This window comes from Hyaena hyaena, unplaced genomic scaffold, assembly GCF_003009895.1.
Source record: "Hyaena hyaena isolate Hyena2069 unplaced genomic scaffold, ASM300989v1 scaffold_43, whole genome shotgun sequence".
Classification (NCBI taxonomy): Eukaryota; Metazoa; Chordata; class Mammalia; order Carnivora; family Hyaenidae; genus Hyaena; species Hyaena hyaena.
Window position 1 is genome coordinate 2,335,755 of NW_024080675.1, and position 18,841 is coordinate 2,354,595.

Here is an 18,841-nt window from a genome sequence, read left to right on the forward strand (position 1 = left end):
GAAACCAAGAGTGGGATGCTCAAATAACTGAGCCACCCAGGTGCCCCCACAGCTTAACTCCTTGAAAAAGTTGTTGCTGCTACTCCATCACCTGCCCCTAACACAGCACCATGCCCCCCACTTCAACCTGACTTCAAGGCCATCATGCCTGTGAAACAGTTTTCACTAAGGTGCCTATGAGTAACAGTGCTCAGTCTCCTTCAGTCTTAACCTCCCAAGCCAGGAGCAGAAAGGACACATTTTCTAAAGGAAACTGCAAATAAAAGGGTGATACCCCCACCCCATCCTGAGATTTCTAAGAGATGGAGAGCTGACTGCTCCAAGCAGCTACCTCCCCCCAACATCTTCACCCTCCAACTCCTAAACTGAGAGGAGCATAGAGGAAAGAACTTAGAGTCTTCAAGTTCTTGGCTTAGCGCAGAGTGTATCACACCCGGCGGCGGGGGGATGAAGAGACCTCACCTCAGAGACTGGAACTGCCTGCAAGAAGTGGGGACTGACTCCTCATTCCCCAAGTGGATACACAACAGACATGTTGATTTGCTCTGCCCCTACCACAGCAAAGGAAAGACAACTGCGGAGAGTCAGGCCAGCAAAAAGCCTTACCCCACTTCTGCTGGGTTCACAGAACGCTAAGGTGACTAACTAGAGCATCTCACCAGTACCTACCCGAAGGGCCTCCCACCAGGACAAGGCGATCCCAGCACCAGTTACATTAGAAACACTGAGCTGCCGGGGCACCTGGGTGGCTCAGTTGGTTAAGCACCAGACTTCAGCTCAGGTGATGATCTCACGCGTTTGTGGCTTCAAGCCCCGCGTCGGGCTCTGTGCTGACAGCTCAGAGCCTGGAGCCTGATTCAGATTCTGTGTCTCCATCTCTCTCTGCCCCTCCCCTGCTCACACTCTGTCTTACTCTGTCTCTCAAAAATAAATAAATGTAAAAAAAAAAAAAAAAAAAAAAAAAAACACTGAGCTGCCTCCTTTTCCCTCCTCCGCACCCAACATAAGGGACGTGGCTGGATCCCAGAAAAATGAAAGGCAGGAGGGGTCCCAGAGGCAAACCACCCCTCCTCCCACCTCAAGGCCCCTCACACCATGAGAGTCTGGCAAGTGATAATCTCAGGGAAAGCTTTAAACCAAAAGCCTGCTTTTCTCATAGCAGTTTTCCCAGGCATACCCAAGTCAGTGGCACACGACAGGCTTAATAATCCTTTGTTGAATACATGTCTAAATAGCTGCTTCTTAATCTTTGCCCTCCTTGTTCTTTCTGCTTCATTTCTTCCATTCACTCGAACCACAAATGTTTCTTGAAGGTTGACTCTATACAATCTAATCATAGGTATCATAGGTGACTAAGACATGTTCCCTGCCCTCAAGGAAGTTACTAGAGAAAATAAGAAAGTACAAACTCGCATGCACCACGAGGAATTACGTGAACAGTGGCATGGTAGCAGGACAAAGTACCAAAGACCTCAACTCAAAAATCCAAACCACTCTCTGAAGCGCACCCAGACTGTTTTCATCAGTTTACATACAGAATCCTCAAGCCCGCCTTTTCGGTGAAAGCCGATCTTTCATCCCTCCTGCTACAATGTGTTTACCTTAAGGGGTCAAGGGTAGTAGTTAACACACTACCATTTATGTGTGATATCCTGGAGAATGCTTTGGATGCAGCCATGGAGAAATGACAAGGTATGGGTGGCCTTTCTTGGAACACCACTGGATGTGATGCAGCACAAAGGAAATGTTGTGGGTTTAGGATCAGAGTGATGCCAATGATGCACATTCCCTTCAGACAGCATCTTACCCACAGAAAGACGGCCCTGCATCGTGGAGAGCTAAACCACTGCAACACCTACTCAGAAATCACATGTGATTTGCATCTATGTATTAGCACACTCTTAGAATTAGCATTTACAGTCTCCTATTTGCAGAAAGTAAATCACCCTTTGTAATTTCTAGTTTCTTGTAACCACGAACCTACAGTCCTTCAGAAACCATTACTGCTTCTCACATGCCTTTCTGACAAGCTTTTTTTACAATCATTTTTCACCATTATTAGAATACATGCCCAATACAAAAAATCTAGAAAATACAGCAAAGTTGATAGCAGAAAAATATCATGCAAATTTTTACCAGCCCTGTTAATATTCTGGTATATTTCCATTTAACCTCTGTTTGATTTAATAGCTTTTTGGAATTAATATGCCCCATAAGCCAACTCTGGTAAAAATCACCAATACACTAGGATATAAACTGCCATCTGTAATCTCTTCCAATTATGAACAACATTGTATCTGCATGACTATAAAACAACCAGTGGATTCAACTTTAAAAGCTTAAATTCAATGGAGAAATAATTGGTTAAGTGGGTTGTTTAAGGTATGAATACAAGCTGAGTCTCTTCACTTTTCTATTTGTCTTCCCAGCAGCCCAGCACTTGGAACAAGTTTTCCCATGCTTTCCGGAAACTACCATGTCAGCGATAAACCACTTTAAACAGAAGTTCCTCTGATTTGTTTTTTTAAAAAAGGATAATTTTGCGTGCAATTCCTGGAGGCCTAACACACCATAATGTTAGTAGTGTGTGTGTGTGTTTACACGTATAAAATTGTCATTATTTAACAAGATATTTAGAAAGGATTTTATTTTCATCTCAGTCTTCTGTAATAAAAATGCTACTCAATGATATCTAGAATTAAAATGATGGGCTTACCTGATTAAGAAATCATGCAGTCCAACGTCAAAATACCTGTTCAAAGAAGACAAAGACAAGTCTATCAGTAAAAGAAATGTGCAGCAATGGCGGACTTGACCAAAAACATGTAATTTTCCTTCAGAGCATGGTGAATAAATCAATCACTGTGTAACTATGGTTCTCAAAGTATGGCCCCTGGAGCAGCCACAGCAGCGTTACCTGAGAACTTGCTGGACACGCAAATTCTCAGGCCCTACCTCAGGCAGACGCATTCAGACACCTTGGGGACCGGGGACCAGCAATTAGATTTGACAAGCCCTCCAGGAGGTTCTGATGCAGAATCACTGCTCTAGGATAGCAAAAGTATTTCAGTAAGTCTATGCTATTTCTCTAGAAAAAACAAAACAAAACCATAGGGTAGATTTTGCCACTTTGCCAATAGGTGAGTCCTTTTACCACACTAGTTGTCTTAGATGTTTACTTACTCAAAAATAAACGACACTATGTTTTACAAATACAAAACCATGCTGGCCAAAGGTAAGAGCAGGGTGGGGGAGGGTCAGCTGTCCTCCATGCTCCTCCCGGCTGCAATCCCTGAAGCTTTTTTAATTTTTAATGTTTATTTATTTTTGAGAGACAGAAAGTGGGAGCAGAAGAGGGGCAGAGAGAGAGGGAGACCCAAAATCCAAAGCAGACTCCAGGGTCTGAGCTGTCAGCACAGAACCTGACGCAGGGATCCAACTCCCAAATTGCAAGATCATGACCTGAGCCGAAGTCAGATGCTTACCTGACTGAGCCACCCAGGTCTCCCCATCCCTGGAGCTTTTTACCAAAGAGCAGCCCTATCCACAGCTTGGTCTGCCCTGGGAAGGAAGGGAGGAGAGCAGCTCCATGCACTTGCTGGTAAGCTTGCCCTTGTGCCCGGGCCTGTCACACCAAGCACCTCCCACCAGTAAGATCTGGGCAGTGGTGCACCCTCTCACACACAGCTTCCCCTGACACCCCCAAACTGGCTTAGTCCATATGAATGGCATTGCCTTGGTTTCTCTAATTAGCACATTTGTTCCCCCTATACCTCTGACCACTTAACCAGTGTCGTCCTCTCACCTTTGGGTGTGGTTGTGAGTAAAAAGGCCGGGTGGCTGGAACCGTGAGGCTGCTGTCCACCAGGCATAATCACTACTCCTAACACCTAGAAGGTGGTCACTGTGTCCCACCCAACAGACTGGCCTCCCGGGTTAGCAATCTGCCGGAGTAAATCCCGAATTAATTCTGTCCCTACAGACAATGAGCAACAGACACAGAAATTTGCTTTAGAGTGGGGTCCGACTGCCCAGGCCCTGACCGTCCCTAGCTTCCAGCTCCACCCCTGACCCTGGAACTCCCAGCATGCCTCACCTCACCGGCTGTCTAGCGCATGCTTGCTGACATTAAAGTAGGATGCCTCTGGGTACCTTTCAATGGCAAGCTTCTTTTGTGAACTCAAGCATCTCTTTACAGGTCATGGACAGAGTAGGAGACAAGAGAGCAACAAAGTTCAGTGTGTCACTTACCTGAAGTCATTACATGAATCAAGGAAAACTGAAATCAAGATACATAGAAGTCTTCTGAAAAGAGCTCTAAAGTGAGATATACCTGAGGGATTGGCTGATTTGCTTCGGATGATATTACATTGACCTGAGGAGATGCTAAATTCTGCCTACAATCGTATTTCACATAGATTTAAAACAAACAAACAAACAAGCGATCCTCCACTCAACCAAAACCAAGGCAATGTTCCTCAGCCACATAAGTGAATATTCATATGACAGATAGCAAGTCCAAGTTCTCCAGGATCTGTAATGTGGGAGATACACGTATATATAGACTAGAACAAAGATTTCAGTTTCCTTCACTCATCCAAAACCTATTCAGCCTTTTCCATTACATCAGCTACAGAAAGAAAAGTATCAGACTGCTGCAGGAATCACAGCACAAAACAGACACAGATGGGATCAAAGAGAACCACAGTACGGTGGTGGGATAGTCAAAAGGCTTTGAGGGAGTAATGAAAAATCTGATAATATTCACAGAAATGATTATTAAGGATCTAGAAGGTGGCAACCGCTATGTTTGGTGTCCACATGCACAAGCCACTGCCGGTGAGGCAGGAACTTGCATCTCCACTCATTGTTCCAGGAACTAAAGCTGAGAGGCTAAGTAACTTGCAGAGCTCACAGCTGGTAGAGGTCAAATCTGGGAGTCAATCTGGGTCCCAAAAACCGTGAACTGCTTACTCTTCCCACTAAAAGCACAGTTTCTCACTGCGTCTCATTATTACACATAGAAAATGACTGTTCATTTTCAGCACCAGTGCCTTCCCACCTCCCCTGATTTCTGCTTCTCCCACCATGGCTGCCCTGCCCCGGGCAAGCCCCCCTGTTCCCTGGGCACAGCTGCCCCACAGCCATCTATCGCCCTGAGTCTTAGAATCAAGTCAGGCTCTGGGAAGTTATGTAACTTCTCTGGGCTGCAGCTTCTCCATGGGAAAACGGAGATCGCATATTCATGGAGGGTTTTGAGAATTAGGTGATAGAATATAAATACAGAGCTTAGCATACCATGAGTACTCAATAAATAGTAATCTCCTTCCCTCCAATTTTTAAGAGTTGTTTTAATGTAAGCCCAATAGTAGGAGAAGGAAGGCTCATCAAAAGGACATAATAGATCTCACTATGCAGCCCAGAAAGAAAGATCACTTAATCCAGGGCACAGCAAGGGCCTGAACAGTAGGGTAGAGGGTAATACAGCTGGAAAGCTGAGGGACAGGAACAGAACTCCGGAAACAGGCAGGGGAGCAGGAAGACCAATGGTTCTACAGAGGCCTCAGAGAGCCTTGCAGCTGCATGTGAGAACCGGCGGGCAGTGCAGGGAGCGGGTCTTGCCACCAGGCGGGGTAGGCATCGTCCTATCCTGCCTGCCCTGACTGGCGTCTCACTAAGAAGTACCAGCACACACTAGTGCAGGCCCAGCTTCACCTGTCGCCGTGGTATCTCCTAAATGTATAGAAGTCAGGGATAGTGACATGTGGTGCTTCAGAACAGTTCTTCTTGTGCATGTGTGGCTGGTCATGGATGGAATTTGGGGCTACAGGTGGGTGTCTTTAAGCATCGTAGATAGGTAGGTTTACGATGAGTTGATGGTCACTTGGAACCAAACAGAATGGAGAAGGTCAATGACGGGGATCAGCAACAGAAAATGCACCAAGAAAAATATAAGGGGAAGAAAAGGGAACTTCCTCACAGGTATTCACGTCTTACTCCTTTGCTACAATTCATCTGTGTTGATATTCATTCATTCATTCAAACAACAGATATTTTGTCAGAGCCTTCTGCGTGCCTGGCGCTGGTCCAGCCCTGCGGACACGGGCGAGAGTAACATACAAGGGCCCCGCTGCACGCGGCACCCACCTCCTAGGTGGAAGGACATAACGAGGGCCCCACCACGTGCAGCACTCACATCTTAGGTGGAAGGACATAACGAGGGCCCCACCGCACGCGGCACCCACCTCTTAGGTAGAAGAGGTAACGACAAACAAGCACCTCCATAAAGAAGATAATGCCAGGGTTAGAGAGCTCACATAAGGTGAAGGACCAAGGGGCAGGCCACACAGCTGCTCGGGGAAGTCCTCTCTGGCCAGGTGGCATCCAGGTGGAGATCTGTATGGTCAGAAAGGGCAAGCAATGCCAAGACCAAGAAAGAGTGTTGCAGGCAGCAGGACACACGGGAAAAGCCCCAGGACGGGAAGGCATGCGGAGGCTGGAGGAAAGGAAGAAGCCAGCATGACTGGGACAAGCTGAAGCAGGGGAGGGGGGCAGGGAGCAGATCTGAAAAGGCTGTACCCAAGGGTTAGGGCTTCATTTCAAAATCCGTGGGAATCACGAGAGGGTCTTTAACAGGGGAACACTGTAATTTTCATTCGTTTAAATTTCATTCATTTTAATGGTATGCTTTGATCTATGTATCAAAAAGAGTACTTTGGGTGTCCCGAAGAGAAAGGAACAGAAGCAGGGCAGGGAGCCACTGCAGTCTAGGTGACAGATGACAGGGACTCACCCCGATGCAAACACTAGAAACAGAATGGATAGACAGGGATGGATCCAGACATGATTCTGTGGATGAGTACCAAGACTTGCTCTTTGAGGGAGGGAGGGAAGGAGGAAGGGGTGGAGGGGAGTAACCAGCTGAGTGCCTCACAGCCTGCACTCCACACCAGGCAACCTAAAGGCTCAGCCAGGCCGTGTCTGCTTGGTGGCCTGTATCCAGACGGATGAAATGACGATGGTCTGTGACTGGTTTAATTTGGAGAATGGCTGCCCTGCTGGAAGAACTGTAAATCGTGGCAATGGTTTGGGATCTTTTTAATGAATTTACTGTGGTAGAATAGGTATAACATAAACTTCCATTTTAAGCATTTCTTAAGCATACAATTCAGTGGCATTAAGTACACTCACACTGTTGTGCCACCATCACCACCACCCACATCCAGAACTTTTTCAACCTTCCTCTCTTCTTTACCATGGTAAAGCTGATGTGGTCTCCTTCCAAAGGGCTCAGGCTGGGGCTGTGTCTTTAATTTCAAAACATGAGCTGACCCATGAAGTTCAGAGATATCTTCTAACTTAGCTTTCCTGTACAGATGTAAAAGGCCCCTTAGAGAACTAGAATAAAAAAGGAAATATGCTTTTTTAAAAAATTTTACAACTACATGCCAGGTACTGGTATAGGCCTTCTGCATATTCCTTCTTCCAGTCCTCACCACCTGCCAGAATAGATCCCTATTTTGTAAAGCCTCATGTCCTTATTCCCTATCACACAGCAGGTAAATGGCCAAGTCAGGAGCTAGCTCAGAGTACCAAGCGTCAAAGTCAGTGCTTTCTCCTTTCCTGTGCTCAGCCACTGACTTCTTTAACAAATTTTTATCATGTGCCGGGAAGTGAGAAATCAGTAATGCCCAGAGCCCCTACTTCAAGGGAAGCTGAGTCTAGTTAAGAGATAGAAGAGTCAACAATAAGTTCAATACAGTGTGACTGATAACAAATGTTGTACCCCCCGCAATGGACTTCAAATTCCATGAGGGCAAGAACCAGAGCCAGCCACCAAGCAGATTCTCAATAAGTACCTGTTGAGTGGACAAACATGGGAATGACGTGCTGTAATAAGGCACCTAGGCCACTGTCTACTCTGGCACCAAGCACGGGACATTGAGATAGAGATGCTCAAAGCAGCTATCTAATACACCAATTACCGTGTGTAAATATATAAAATAAATACCCACAGATGGAAATGGGGCTTCTCTTCTGAAATAAGATGTCTATCAAAGTGTAGCACAGTACTTATCATCACCTTCTAAGAAAATAATCTCTTCACAGCTACCAGCCCACGGTAAGGCAGGATTTCCTTAAGAGACATGAGAAACAGTGACCTTGTGCATATTATTCTTGATTCCTTCCAGAATTCAAAAATACGAAGTCTTTCATGTGTGGATGTGATACGGAAGTTTTGTTGTCTACACGTCAACTGGTAGCAGCAGCAGGAGGCAGCTTTCAGCTTGCTACATAAAAAGAGAGTTTTGAATAAGCTGCAATGTTCTAATACAGCTGTGAACTTCCCATCACAGGGTGAGCTCGAGCATGAGTTACAAGGGTATTCAGAGGAGACTGTACCACCACACAGAAAGCTGGAATGAATGGATGACCTTGAAGAATCTGCCTAGCCTCAGGCTTCTGAGTCTCCGTTCTAGTCACTTTCAGGAAGCATCTCCAAGTCGGAACTCTCCCTTCCACAGCAGCAGCTCTGGTCTAATGACCATCAGCAGATTCACAAACCGTGCCTGGGCTAATGCTCCCGCAGCAGCCCCAATGGCTTATTTATTACCATTATGATTGCTGTCCTCGGTAGAGACCCACAGGGCACCGGAATTAAGCTCACCGCGCCTGACACAGTGGTGCTGCGGGAGTGTTTACCCCCAGAGCAACCCCCGCGCTGGCAGAGGACCGTCAGGCCCACAGAGCATCTCCTTGGCAGAACTCGGAGCAGAACCTACACGTGGTTCCAGGACTTGCTCTGCTCTGCCAGGCTGCCTGCCTTCTGGGCTCCAGGTCCATAACAGCTGTTATGGCCACTTAGCATGTGGCGTGCAGGGCAGTGCTTGTATGAAGTATCGCATTCAGATCTCAGCCCTTGCTCTACTTCTTCAACCCACAGCCCTCACAGTTTCTCATCTCTAGACCTGTCGGTCAGAGTAGTGGGCCGCCAGAGTTTAGCTCTCACATTACTGCCTAGAAGTATGAAACTGACTTGGTTGCAAGTAAAAACCAAATCAAATCCCTAGGAGAATAAAGTTGATACCCAGACTCAAGGAGGCCTGACCAGTCCTGGCTGGGCTACCTAACTTAAATTCAGAAAACAGAAAAGACCTTAAAGTCTACCTAAGCTGATCTCCTCACTTGACAGATTGGGAAAGAGGATAAAAAAGGTGAGGTAATGTGACACACGGTTCCACAACTGGCAGCAGAGCCGAGCATAACAGTCCCCAAGCCCCTACTTCGTCATTCAACATGTCACAACACTGCCTTCCTCTCAGTCTCAACTGGCATCTTTATTTTCAGGGGACATCCCAGACAGTCCTGGCAACAGGCTTCCTGATGACAGCACATACTAACAGGCACCATGTTAGACCACACCCATCCCCGGCTGCGCAAGTCACGTGGATACAAAGCCTGCAGGGTGCCTGTGCAGAGCCCTCACTCTTACGTCCCTTCCACCGTCTGGGCCTGTCTGGACCTACGCTGCATATCAGTTTGAGATTCAGAGCCTGCTGACAGTCAACAATAAATAGTGGTGCTGGGAGTAGTCTATAATAATCAAATTATGGGAGCAGCCCAAGTGTCCAACAACTGAATAGATAAGGAAGATGTGGTGTGTGTATACACGCACACATATACACACACCATGGACTATTACTAAGCCATAAAAAATAATGAAGTCTTGCCTTTTGCAATGACGTGGATATAGCTAAAGTGTATTATGCTAGGTGAAATAAATCAGGAGAAATAAATACCATATGAATTCATTCATATGTGGAATTTAAAAAACCAAACCAATAAGCAAATGAGGGGGGGGGAGAGAGGGAGGCAAACCAAGAAACAGACTCTTAACTATAGAGAACAAACTGATGGATACAGGGGTGGGGATGTAGGGGGTTAGAGATGACTGGTGATGGGGATTAAGGAGTCACTTATTGTGATAAGCACTGACTGACATAAGGAACTGTTGAATATCTATATTGTACACCTGAAACTAATATTACATTGCATGTTAACTAACTGGAATTGGAATAAAAATTTAAAAAAAAAAAAAAAAAGCAATGCTGGGGAAGCAGAAAAAGGGAAAGTGAACTTAGGCCAGAAAGACCCCACATGGCAGCCAAAGCACATTTGGTGAAATATCAAAGTCTGACAGGAAAGTAGAAAGTGAGAACCATAGCCCATGAGGACAAGATCTAAAAAGCAAACGTTGTACAAGATGGCGCCGGGTGTCACAGGACATGCTCTTTGCCTCACCAGACAAGTGTGTCTGCCATCGGATTATTTATCAGGCAGAAAATTCTGGGAAAGTAGCATAAAAGCCTAGACATCTGGTCATTTCTGAGTATTGGAGAAGGAAAGGAGAGAAGGTGCCAGTTGCAGGTATAAAGGGCTCAAGAGTGAAAAGATTTACAGTAGAAACTACATCTCCCAAGACGAGGAATTAGAAATACAAGGTCTGTGCTCCAGCTACCTCACTAAATAGTATTTGACCATGCCCCTCCCCTCCCCCCCCAAAAAAAAGAAATCACTGCTCCAATGGCAGTTTTGTGGCAGAGATAATAATACCTATGGCACACACACACAAACACAAAAAAACAAAACATACTGGGAAGCGGATCATAATAAACCTTCTACAAATGCTCAACATTATTTTCTTTCCTCCTCAGACTTTATGAAGTTCCTAAAGGCCCTTCTCCAAACTGCGCATTAATGCTCTCTGCATTCATTCATCCAGCAAACATGTATCAAGCACCTTCTAGAGGTCAGAGACTACAAGAGATGCTTACGATCCAACAGCTAAGTTCCAACCCTTGTGTATATTCCAGAAACAACTCCTGTATCTGATAGGTGATTTGAATGTGCTTTCTCTCAGTCTAGCTTGTCTTCTTATTTTCTGAAAAGTATCTTTTGAAGCACAAAACTTTTGAATTTTTAAAAATCCAACTCATCATGCTTTTTTGACTGTGGACCATGTATTTGGTATCATTATGTAAGACAGCTCTGCCTAATCCATGGTCCTCAAGACGGTTCTCCTACGTTTTCTCCTAAAAGTTTTAAGTGTAGCTTTTACATTTCAGTCTTCGATCTATTTTAAGTTAATTTTTGTGCACACCATAAGGTAAGAGTCCAAGTTCATCTAGCTTTTCATGTCTTCATGTACAAGGATGTTCCCCTGAACATCCCTGTCAACATGGAGGTCGTTGGCAGCTTTGACAAGTGCAGTCTCATTAAGTGGTGGAAATGGAAACCAGACAAGAGCCAAGGGCAGAGAGAATGAAAAGGGGAAGCAGCAGAGACAGTGGGATCTACATAACTTGCCCAATGACTTTGGTTCTGAAGAGGAGGGGGAAGAGTAGTAGCCACAAAGGGAGAAGACAAACGAGGTTGTGTTTTGTTTATCTGGGGAGAATCTTCCACTGGTGGCAGGTGATGGGTGCAGATGCCAGAAGATTTAGTGGAGGCAAGAATTTTAACAGAACAGGAAGCAGAGCTATCATGAGAGGAAAATGGGTAGTGCTTAGGCTCCTCCCACTGGAAGCCAACTGGCAGTGGCTCCCACAGAATGTCACTCGAGTTGGAGCCTAAGGTGTTACTGAAATACAGGGGAGCTGGTTCCAGAGCCACAGGAGACGGGTGACAGATGTGCTCTTCTTTCTTCTGGACAGCACTGGCAGCAGTAATGCCCACGAGGCAACCTTCGGAAGCGGCAAGACAACAGGGGAAAATTCCGCATCTCTGATTGCAGCTACGGCTTTGGTCCTGTGGAGTCTGCCCCCCACCCCCACCCCGGCCACCTCTGACAACCCAGCTACTCAGTTATCTCCAAACAGCAGTAGTAGCTGACCTGTACCTTTCCCCTCAGGAAAGGCTCTCTAGAGACAGAGCCCTCAGCTTCAGTTTATAAACTACACTGGGCCCAAGATACCAGTGCTCAGGAACACAACAAAGTAGGTCAGACATCAAAAAGCTGGGGATTAGGAACCGAGGAATTAAGTGAATGCTTACCGAGGAATTAAGTGAATGCTTACCCATAATAATGCCACCAGGTCACAAAAATTTAACACAAAGCAAATGCAAACACAATCTTAATGGTTGATAAGGTCTTCTCTGTACATACATGTTTCCAATCAGTCATGTTATTAAAATTTCATTCCAACGCACAGCTTTTCTCTTGTGGATACACATTACAGTGAGGGACCCTTCATGATACAGTGTTTGATGAACTGCCCGCTATGGTTGGAAAAATTGCCATCACAGGGCCATGGCAATGATCCAGTTTTGCCCTTTGGAAGAGTCAAACATCTGGTTCTTCCACTGTTACTAATCCAAGACCAACTAGTTTGAAAAGACAGACACAAAATTCAAGTGTGTTTTTAATGGGGGTGAGGTATATAGGTTTTTCCTTCTTTTTTACAGGGAACCCAAAAACTCTTTACTATAACTGGAATTCAAAAAAAAATGGCCATTATATCTAAAAATGATACTCAATGGGAAGCTTGTGGCTCAGTGGGTTGGGCATCCAGCTTCAGCTCAGGTCATGATCTCACAGTGCATGAGTTCGAGTCCGGCATCGGTCTCTGTGCTGACAGCTCAGAGCATGGAGCCTGCTTTGGATTCTATGTCTCCCTCTCTCTCTGCCCCTCCCCTGCTTATGCTCTGTCTCTCTCTCTCAAAAATAAACATTAAAAAAAATTTAAGTGATACTTAGTAATACATTTTAAAATAAATTCAGTATTAGCATCATTCTCACTAAATTATATCCTTTCCCTCCTCAGTTTTATTTTCACACCCATTGTATTTCGGAGCCTTGATAAGAATGCCCTTTTGTATTTACACTCTACTTGACTCTCCAGGACATAATCAGATTCCAGAGTTTAAAACAACCATGTCTCCAAATGTCTGCAGCCTCTCCTACACTCACTAATTACTAGCAAAACTTCTTAGTCTCTCCTTGAGCATCTCTTTCACCTAGATGACACTAGCTAATCAAAGTGCACATGACTATCTTTTCTTTAAGCTCTCTTTACCGAAATCCAGAAGAACAAAACAAAGGCGGTCATATAGCAACAATCTGTCAGTGGGAGAATAACCCCTATCACAAGGCAGGAGCACAATGCAGGTGCAGAGACCGCAGGGACACAGATGGGGATGGAGTTCTGGGGGCTGTGTCACCATACAAGGCTCAAGGCTTGAAGCAGCAGGACACAAACGCTCTCACCAGAGCTGAACAGGGCATACTGTATAAGTCTGATCAGCACAGCAGAGCCAGCAAAGAAAAATCAAGCGACTGCAAGGAAGAGACCTTACACACACACACACTCAAAAGCTCTTGGCTTCTCATAAACCACCAGGGAAACATTTGCTTTTGTTTTTCATATTTATAATACAAAAGCCAGAGCAAGAGGCCAAGCCTAGAGCAATCTCACTAGAGGTTCTTTATTCAGAGAGCATTCTGGACAGGGAAGAAGTCATTTTATGACTGACAGTTTGGCTTGGTCTACCATGAATCTAGCCTGCAGGGGTGTGTACAGGTTGGGACCTAAAGGGATCTTCAAAGGTCTGAAGCTCAGCAGTCCTCAAACTGCTCACTCAGGCTCTTGCCAGCAGCGGTGAGCATCTGTGTTATGAAAATTAGACCCCTCTCCTTTCGGATGTTACCAAAAATGAGATGGGCTTCAAAGGCAAAAAAGATCTTATTTCAAAAAAACAGGAATTACATTGTAAATAGTCTCCAACATTTTAAAGTTGACAAATCTTAAGAAAAATTAAAATAAACAACCTTTAATAGGAACATAGATGCTACTAAAAGTAGCATCGTATGCATATTACACCTTGTTCTTCTGAACATAAGCCTGTTCATGAGAATAAAGAATTTAACTTCCTCCTCTCAACAAATAAGTATCATATTTACCTTGGGCTAGATACTGTCAGGTGCTGTGAACAGTCTCTGCCTGCATGAGCCTCTAGCTTAGGGGGACAACAGATACATAAATTAAAAACTACAGTAAGCACAGCATGCTATGGGAGTGCCTCTTTGAGAACAAAAGGTCCTCTATCCCCAGGAGCCTACTGAGTGACAGTCCTCCTGTCCTCCCCTGAGACCGGCAGATGAGGAAGAGCCCTCAGTCACCAAGATCTTAACTAGTCAGAATAGACCTAAGGCTGCAGGGTTGACATGCATGAGCATTCTGAAGCACAAATAATAAACACCAACCCAGGAGGCTTCCAATAATTTGGTAGCAGCCACTTCATCCCAAGAAGCAACTCCATTCTGAAACTCCCACAGTTTGAAGTTAAAAGCCAGTTGCCTTATGTTTCTACTCAGTGCTGTGCTTTCTACTGGTCTCTTAACTATTTAACTAGAAACTTCTAGCCTGCTTAGAGCCTGTTAGTACCCCAAAGATAGTTTGTTCTTTCTCAGTCACTTATGCTTCTAAAAAAAAAAAAAACCCAAATAATACCAGCTGGAAGAGCTAAAACATTTCTTTTTCATAGCAGGGTATATCAAATTACATAAAAAGTCATGTCGGTAATTATTCTATAAGATTCCTTTAAGTAGGTACACCTTTATATTTGTAATTTTCCTCTTTACAAAACAAAGGTTTCAATTTTCCACAAGCTCATTACCTAGACCACAGTTACAGGCCAATAAACAAGTGGTGGGGGGAGGAGGGGCAGGAAGTATAACTACTATCAGAAGCCTATGTATTATATACTATGAGACACTTGAGTCAAACAACACAGTTGAGCAGAATACATGGCCACAGATCTGAAGTGGGAACTGACAAACAGAAGATGGACTTGTCTGATGACCAGATAGGTCAAAGATACAGAGCCACGAAAACCAGACAGGGGAACCATGAAAGGACACTAAAGCAGGATCATTTTATTTAGGGATAAGCAGTCCCCACACAGCCCATTTAGACTTCCATGGTACCATTTCATTGTAAAACTCACTGGTGTTGATATCCATGATCTGAGAGTCAGTGGTAATTAACCACAGGAGTAGAAAGTATCAATAGCAAAGCTGCTTAAATAGGCTTCCACAAGCTAATGGACACCCCTGCCCCACGGGGCCCAGGATTAGACACTGTAGAGCAGTGTTTCTTAAACATTTTTCCTATATGACCCACATTTAAAAATATAACTCCTATCTCAACCCAGCATTCACAAATATAGAAAGACTGTGGTAGCCAGGCTCCAAGATGGCCCTCAATGGTCCCCACTTCCTGGCATTCACACCTAGGTGTGGTTCCCATCATACCAAGATTGATCTGTGTAAAATCTGGCAGGACACTCTCTTGTTCTCTTTCTCTGACCATGTACTGTGGTGAAAGCCTGCTATGATGTCATGAGCAACACAAGAAAGACCCATGTGGCCAGGAGCTGAGCCTCCTGCCAACAGCCACAGGAGACTTGGAAGCAGGTCCCAGTGACTACAGCCCTGGTGGCCAGCCTGTCTTCAACCTGAGTCAAACTAACCAGCTCGGCAGCCCCTGACCCCCCAGAAATAAAAGATGCTTGTTTTTTTAAACTGCTGAGTTTTGGGGGTAATTGCTACACAGAAGTAGATAACTTCTACTGGTATGTAACAGAAGCAAAAAGTTTCAAGAAGCCTTCCTTACATTTACTCTGAGCAATTCACAGTGGTATTTTCTCTTCTCCATTTTTCATAAAGCTGTTTGCAACTCACTAAAAGGAGTATGACCTACCAACAGGTCATAACCTAAATGACTCAGTAGGCATTAATAATATATCATATATATTAATAAAATATATATTAATTAATATATATTAATTATTAATTATAATATAATTTATATTAATAAAATATCTTGAGTCCCATGTATATACATACATACACATATGTATATACATACACACACATATGTATATACACACACATGTATATACATACACACACATATGTATATACACACATATGTATATACACACACATATGTATATACACACACATATGTATATACACACACATATGTATATACACACACATATGTATATACATACACACACATATGTATATACATACACACACATATGTATATACATACACACTTGTGAAGATTTATATAGACAGAGATAAAGAGTATGTACTAACAAACCATATCCATATCTATTATTTCAACTGATTCTCACATAACTCAGAGTAAGGCAAGGACTAAGATCCCACTTTCCAGATGAATAAAATAGGATGCTCAAAAAAGCCTATTTAATTTGCCTGAAGTTGAAGAACTAAGAACAACAGAATTGAGCCCAGCACCCAGGCCTTCCAACTCCTGGTATTTGCCCAGATACAATCCATTATAGAAATGTCTCATTATATTCCTATATAAAGACAGATGTATATTAAATATTTAGTACACATTTACCTTACTATAAATATGTGTAATAGGTAACATTTTAAGTTTGTAATCTATTATGTAAGTATCATCCTGGATTTTCACTTAGTCATTCAGGACATCACACTCTCCTACTTTTCCTCAGACTTCACTGGCTGCTCCTTCTTGGATGCCTTTGCTGATTCCAAACTGTCGCCGTCAGAGCGCCAAGGCTCCTTAGTCCTGGATCCTCGTCTCTATATGCTCATTCCTGTGGTCTCACCGCCAAGTCTCTATCGATAGGCTTAAAACTCCCAATTGGTATTTCCAATTTGGACCTCACTCCTGTACTCCAGACCCATGTATCTCCTTGCCTTTTTAAATATCCCAACTTGGGGGCGCCTGCGTGGCTCAGTCAGTTAAGCATCCGACTTCGGGTCAGGTCATGATCTCACGGTTTATGGGTTCGAGCCCCGCGTCAGGCTCTGTGCTGACAGCTGGCTCAGGGCCTGGGGCCTGCTTCTGACTCTGTCTCTCTTTCTCTCTGACCCTCCCCCTGCTCATGCTGTCCCTGTCTCTCAGAAATAAGTAAAACATTAAAAAAATTTTTTTTAAATATCCCCACTTGGATGTCTAAGAGCAATTCAAACTCAGCACATCCAAACTTAAAGTCCTGATGGCCCCTTGCATCTGGCCTTCCATAGCCTTCCCCTTCCATTGAGGGGAACTCCATGCTTCCAGCCCCTCAGGCCAAAAACCCTGCAGTCATCCTAGACCTTGAGCTCCAGAACCAACACAATTGTGGGACGAAACAACCAAACAAACCAAATCTAGCATCTGTCTGCTTTAGCAGAGAAACAAAAGAATTAATAATGTACCTCTGTGCTCACTAGACCACATCAGAGGGTCATTCTCAATTTCAAGTGCCTGCTTTAAAGAGAGATTGACAAAGAGGAGCAAGCTTAGAGAGTACAAACCAAGATGAGGAGGGAATAATACTGGGGACTAGATTAATTTAATACGGACAAGTGACGGAGCAGAAAACATGACGGAGTGATTGTATGTTCAGGTAGATTTAGTGCAATTGTGATTATGACCAAATAGACTTCCTTGGGAGGTTCCCTGTCACTAGATCACACTGACTTGTCTCAGTGATCTTCATCCACCTATCTATCCATCCATTCATAAGCACACAGTAAAAAAGCAATAATTATGTAGCAATGACCAAGGTATAATCCCTCTTTCACAGGGGTAAGGAGCATAAGGAAAGACCTAATGTACTGTGTGATAAATGACAGGATAGAAGGAAGAACAGGAGTTCTGGGAGCTTGTACCGTACAGAGTGATATCTGGGTAGGCTGCTCAGGATAAAGGAGCCCTGACCTGAGCTTCGACATTTGAGGAAGAGTTAACCAGAGGATGTACTGGGTGAATATAGAGGATACAGATAGTCAGGGGAGGGGGAGAGGGGAAAGGAAAGAGGGAAAGGGCATTCCAGGCAAGGGAAACAGTTTATAAGAAATAAAGACAAAAGAAAGGGTGCTTGGGTGGCTCAGTCGGTTAAGTGCCCAACTTCGGCTGAGGTCACAATCTCATAATCTGTGACTCTGAGCCCTGCATCGGGCTGTGTGCTGACAGCTCAAAGCCTGGAATCTGCTTTGGATTCTGTGCCTCCCTCTCTCCCTGCCCCTCCCCTACTGCTGCTCTGTCTTTCAAAAATGAATGTTAAAAAAAGAAAAAGAGAAAAAGGAGATAATATGTCCCATTAGGAGAAAGGAGGTGGGGAAGGTATCCTCAGATACTTTGGTATGACATAGGGCAAGCGTACAGAGGCAGAAGCAAATGGAGAGCAGAAAATAATCATAATAGTAATGAATATTTAGTATTAGAACTCATTCAATCCTCACAACAACCCCATCAGGATGTTACTATCATCATCATCTCCATTTTACAGTTGAGACAGCTAAAGCCCAAAGACGTAAATAACTTGCCTGAGGGTTCTCAGCTGGTAAGTAGCTGAGGCAACATTCTAAACCAGGAGGCGAGACGCCGAGCCCACAGTGGAAGCACTGCCTCCATGCTGTCTCTCTGGGCGTGCTTGTCTATCACAAGAGTTCGTAGTCTATCCTACGGGCACCAGAGAGCCATCAAACAGTTTTAAGCAAAGGAATGATGGATAGAGATTTGCCTTCCAGAAAAATCCCACTCTTGCCTAAGGTAAGGAGGACGAAGGGAGAAGAGTAGGGCGGGAGGCCAGTTCTAGGAGATGCTGGCAGTCCTTCTGAGATCGACCTGAACCAGGCTTGAGCCAGCATGCACTGCGGTCACAGAACACTTGGCACGTAGAAAGTCGTTGCTCCTTCCCATTTCTTCCCACTTTCAATCAAGGATTATATTTAACCCCATAAAAATGGTGTATTTTTGGCGCCTGGGTGGCTCAGCTGGTTAAGCGT

The 18,841-nt window shown here is 44.4% G+C and overlaps 1 protein-coding gene across 3 annotated transcripts in view; it reads right to left on the minus strand.

The window, feature by feature from the left end:
- HHAT (hedgehog acyltransferase) overlaps positions 1-18,841 on the minus strand; it is a 315,476-nt gene that overhangs the window by 146,593 nt on the left and 150,042 nt on the right. For all 3 annotated transcript variants that reach the window (XM_039230138.1, XM_039230136.1, XM_039230137.1), the window contains exon 9: positions 2,717-2,752. In XM_039230138.1, coding sequence (XP_039086069.1) covers positions 2,717-2,752 — 36 coding nt within the window. The remainder of the gene's footprint in view (positions 1-2,716; positions 2,753-18,841) is intronic.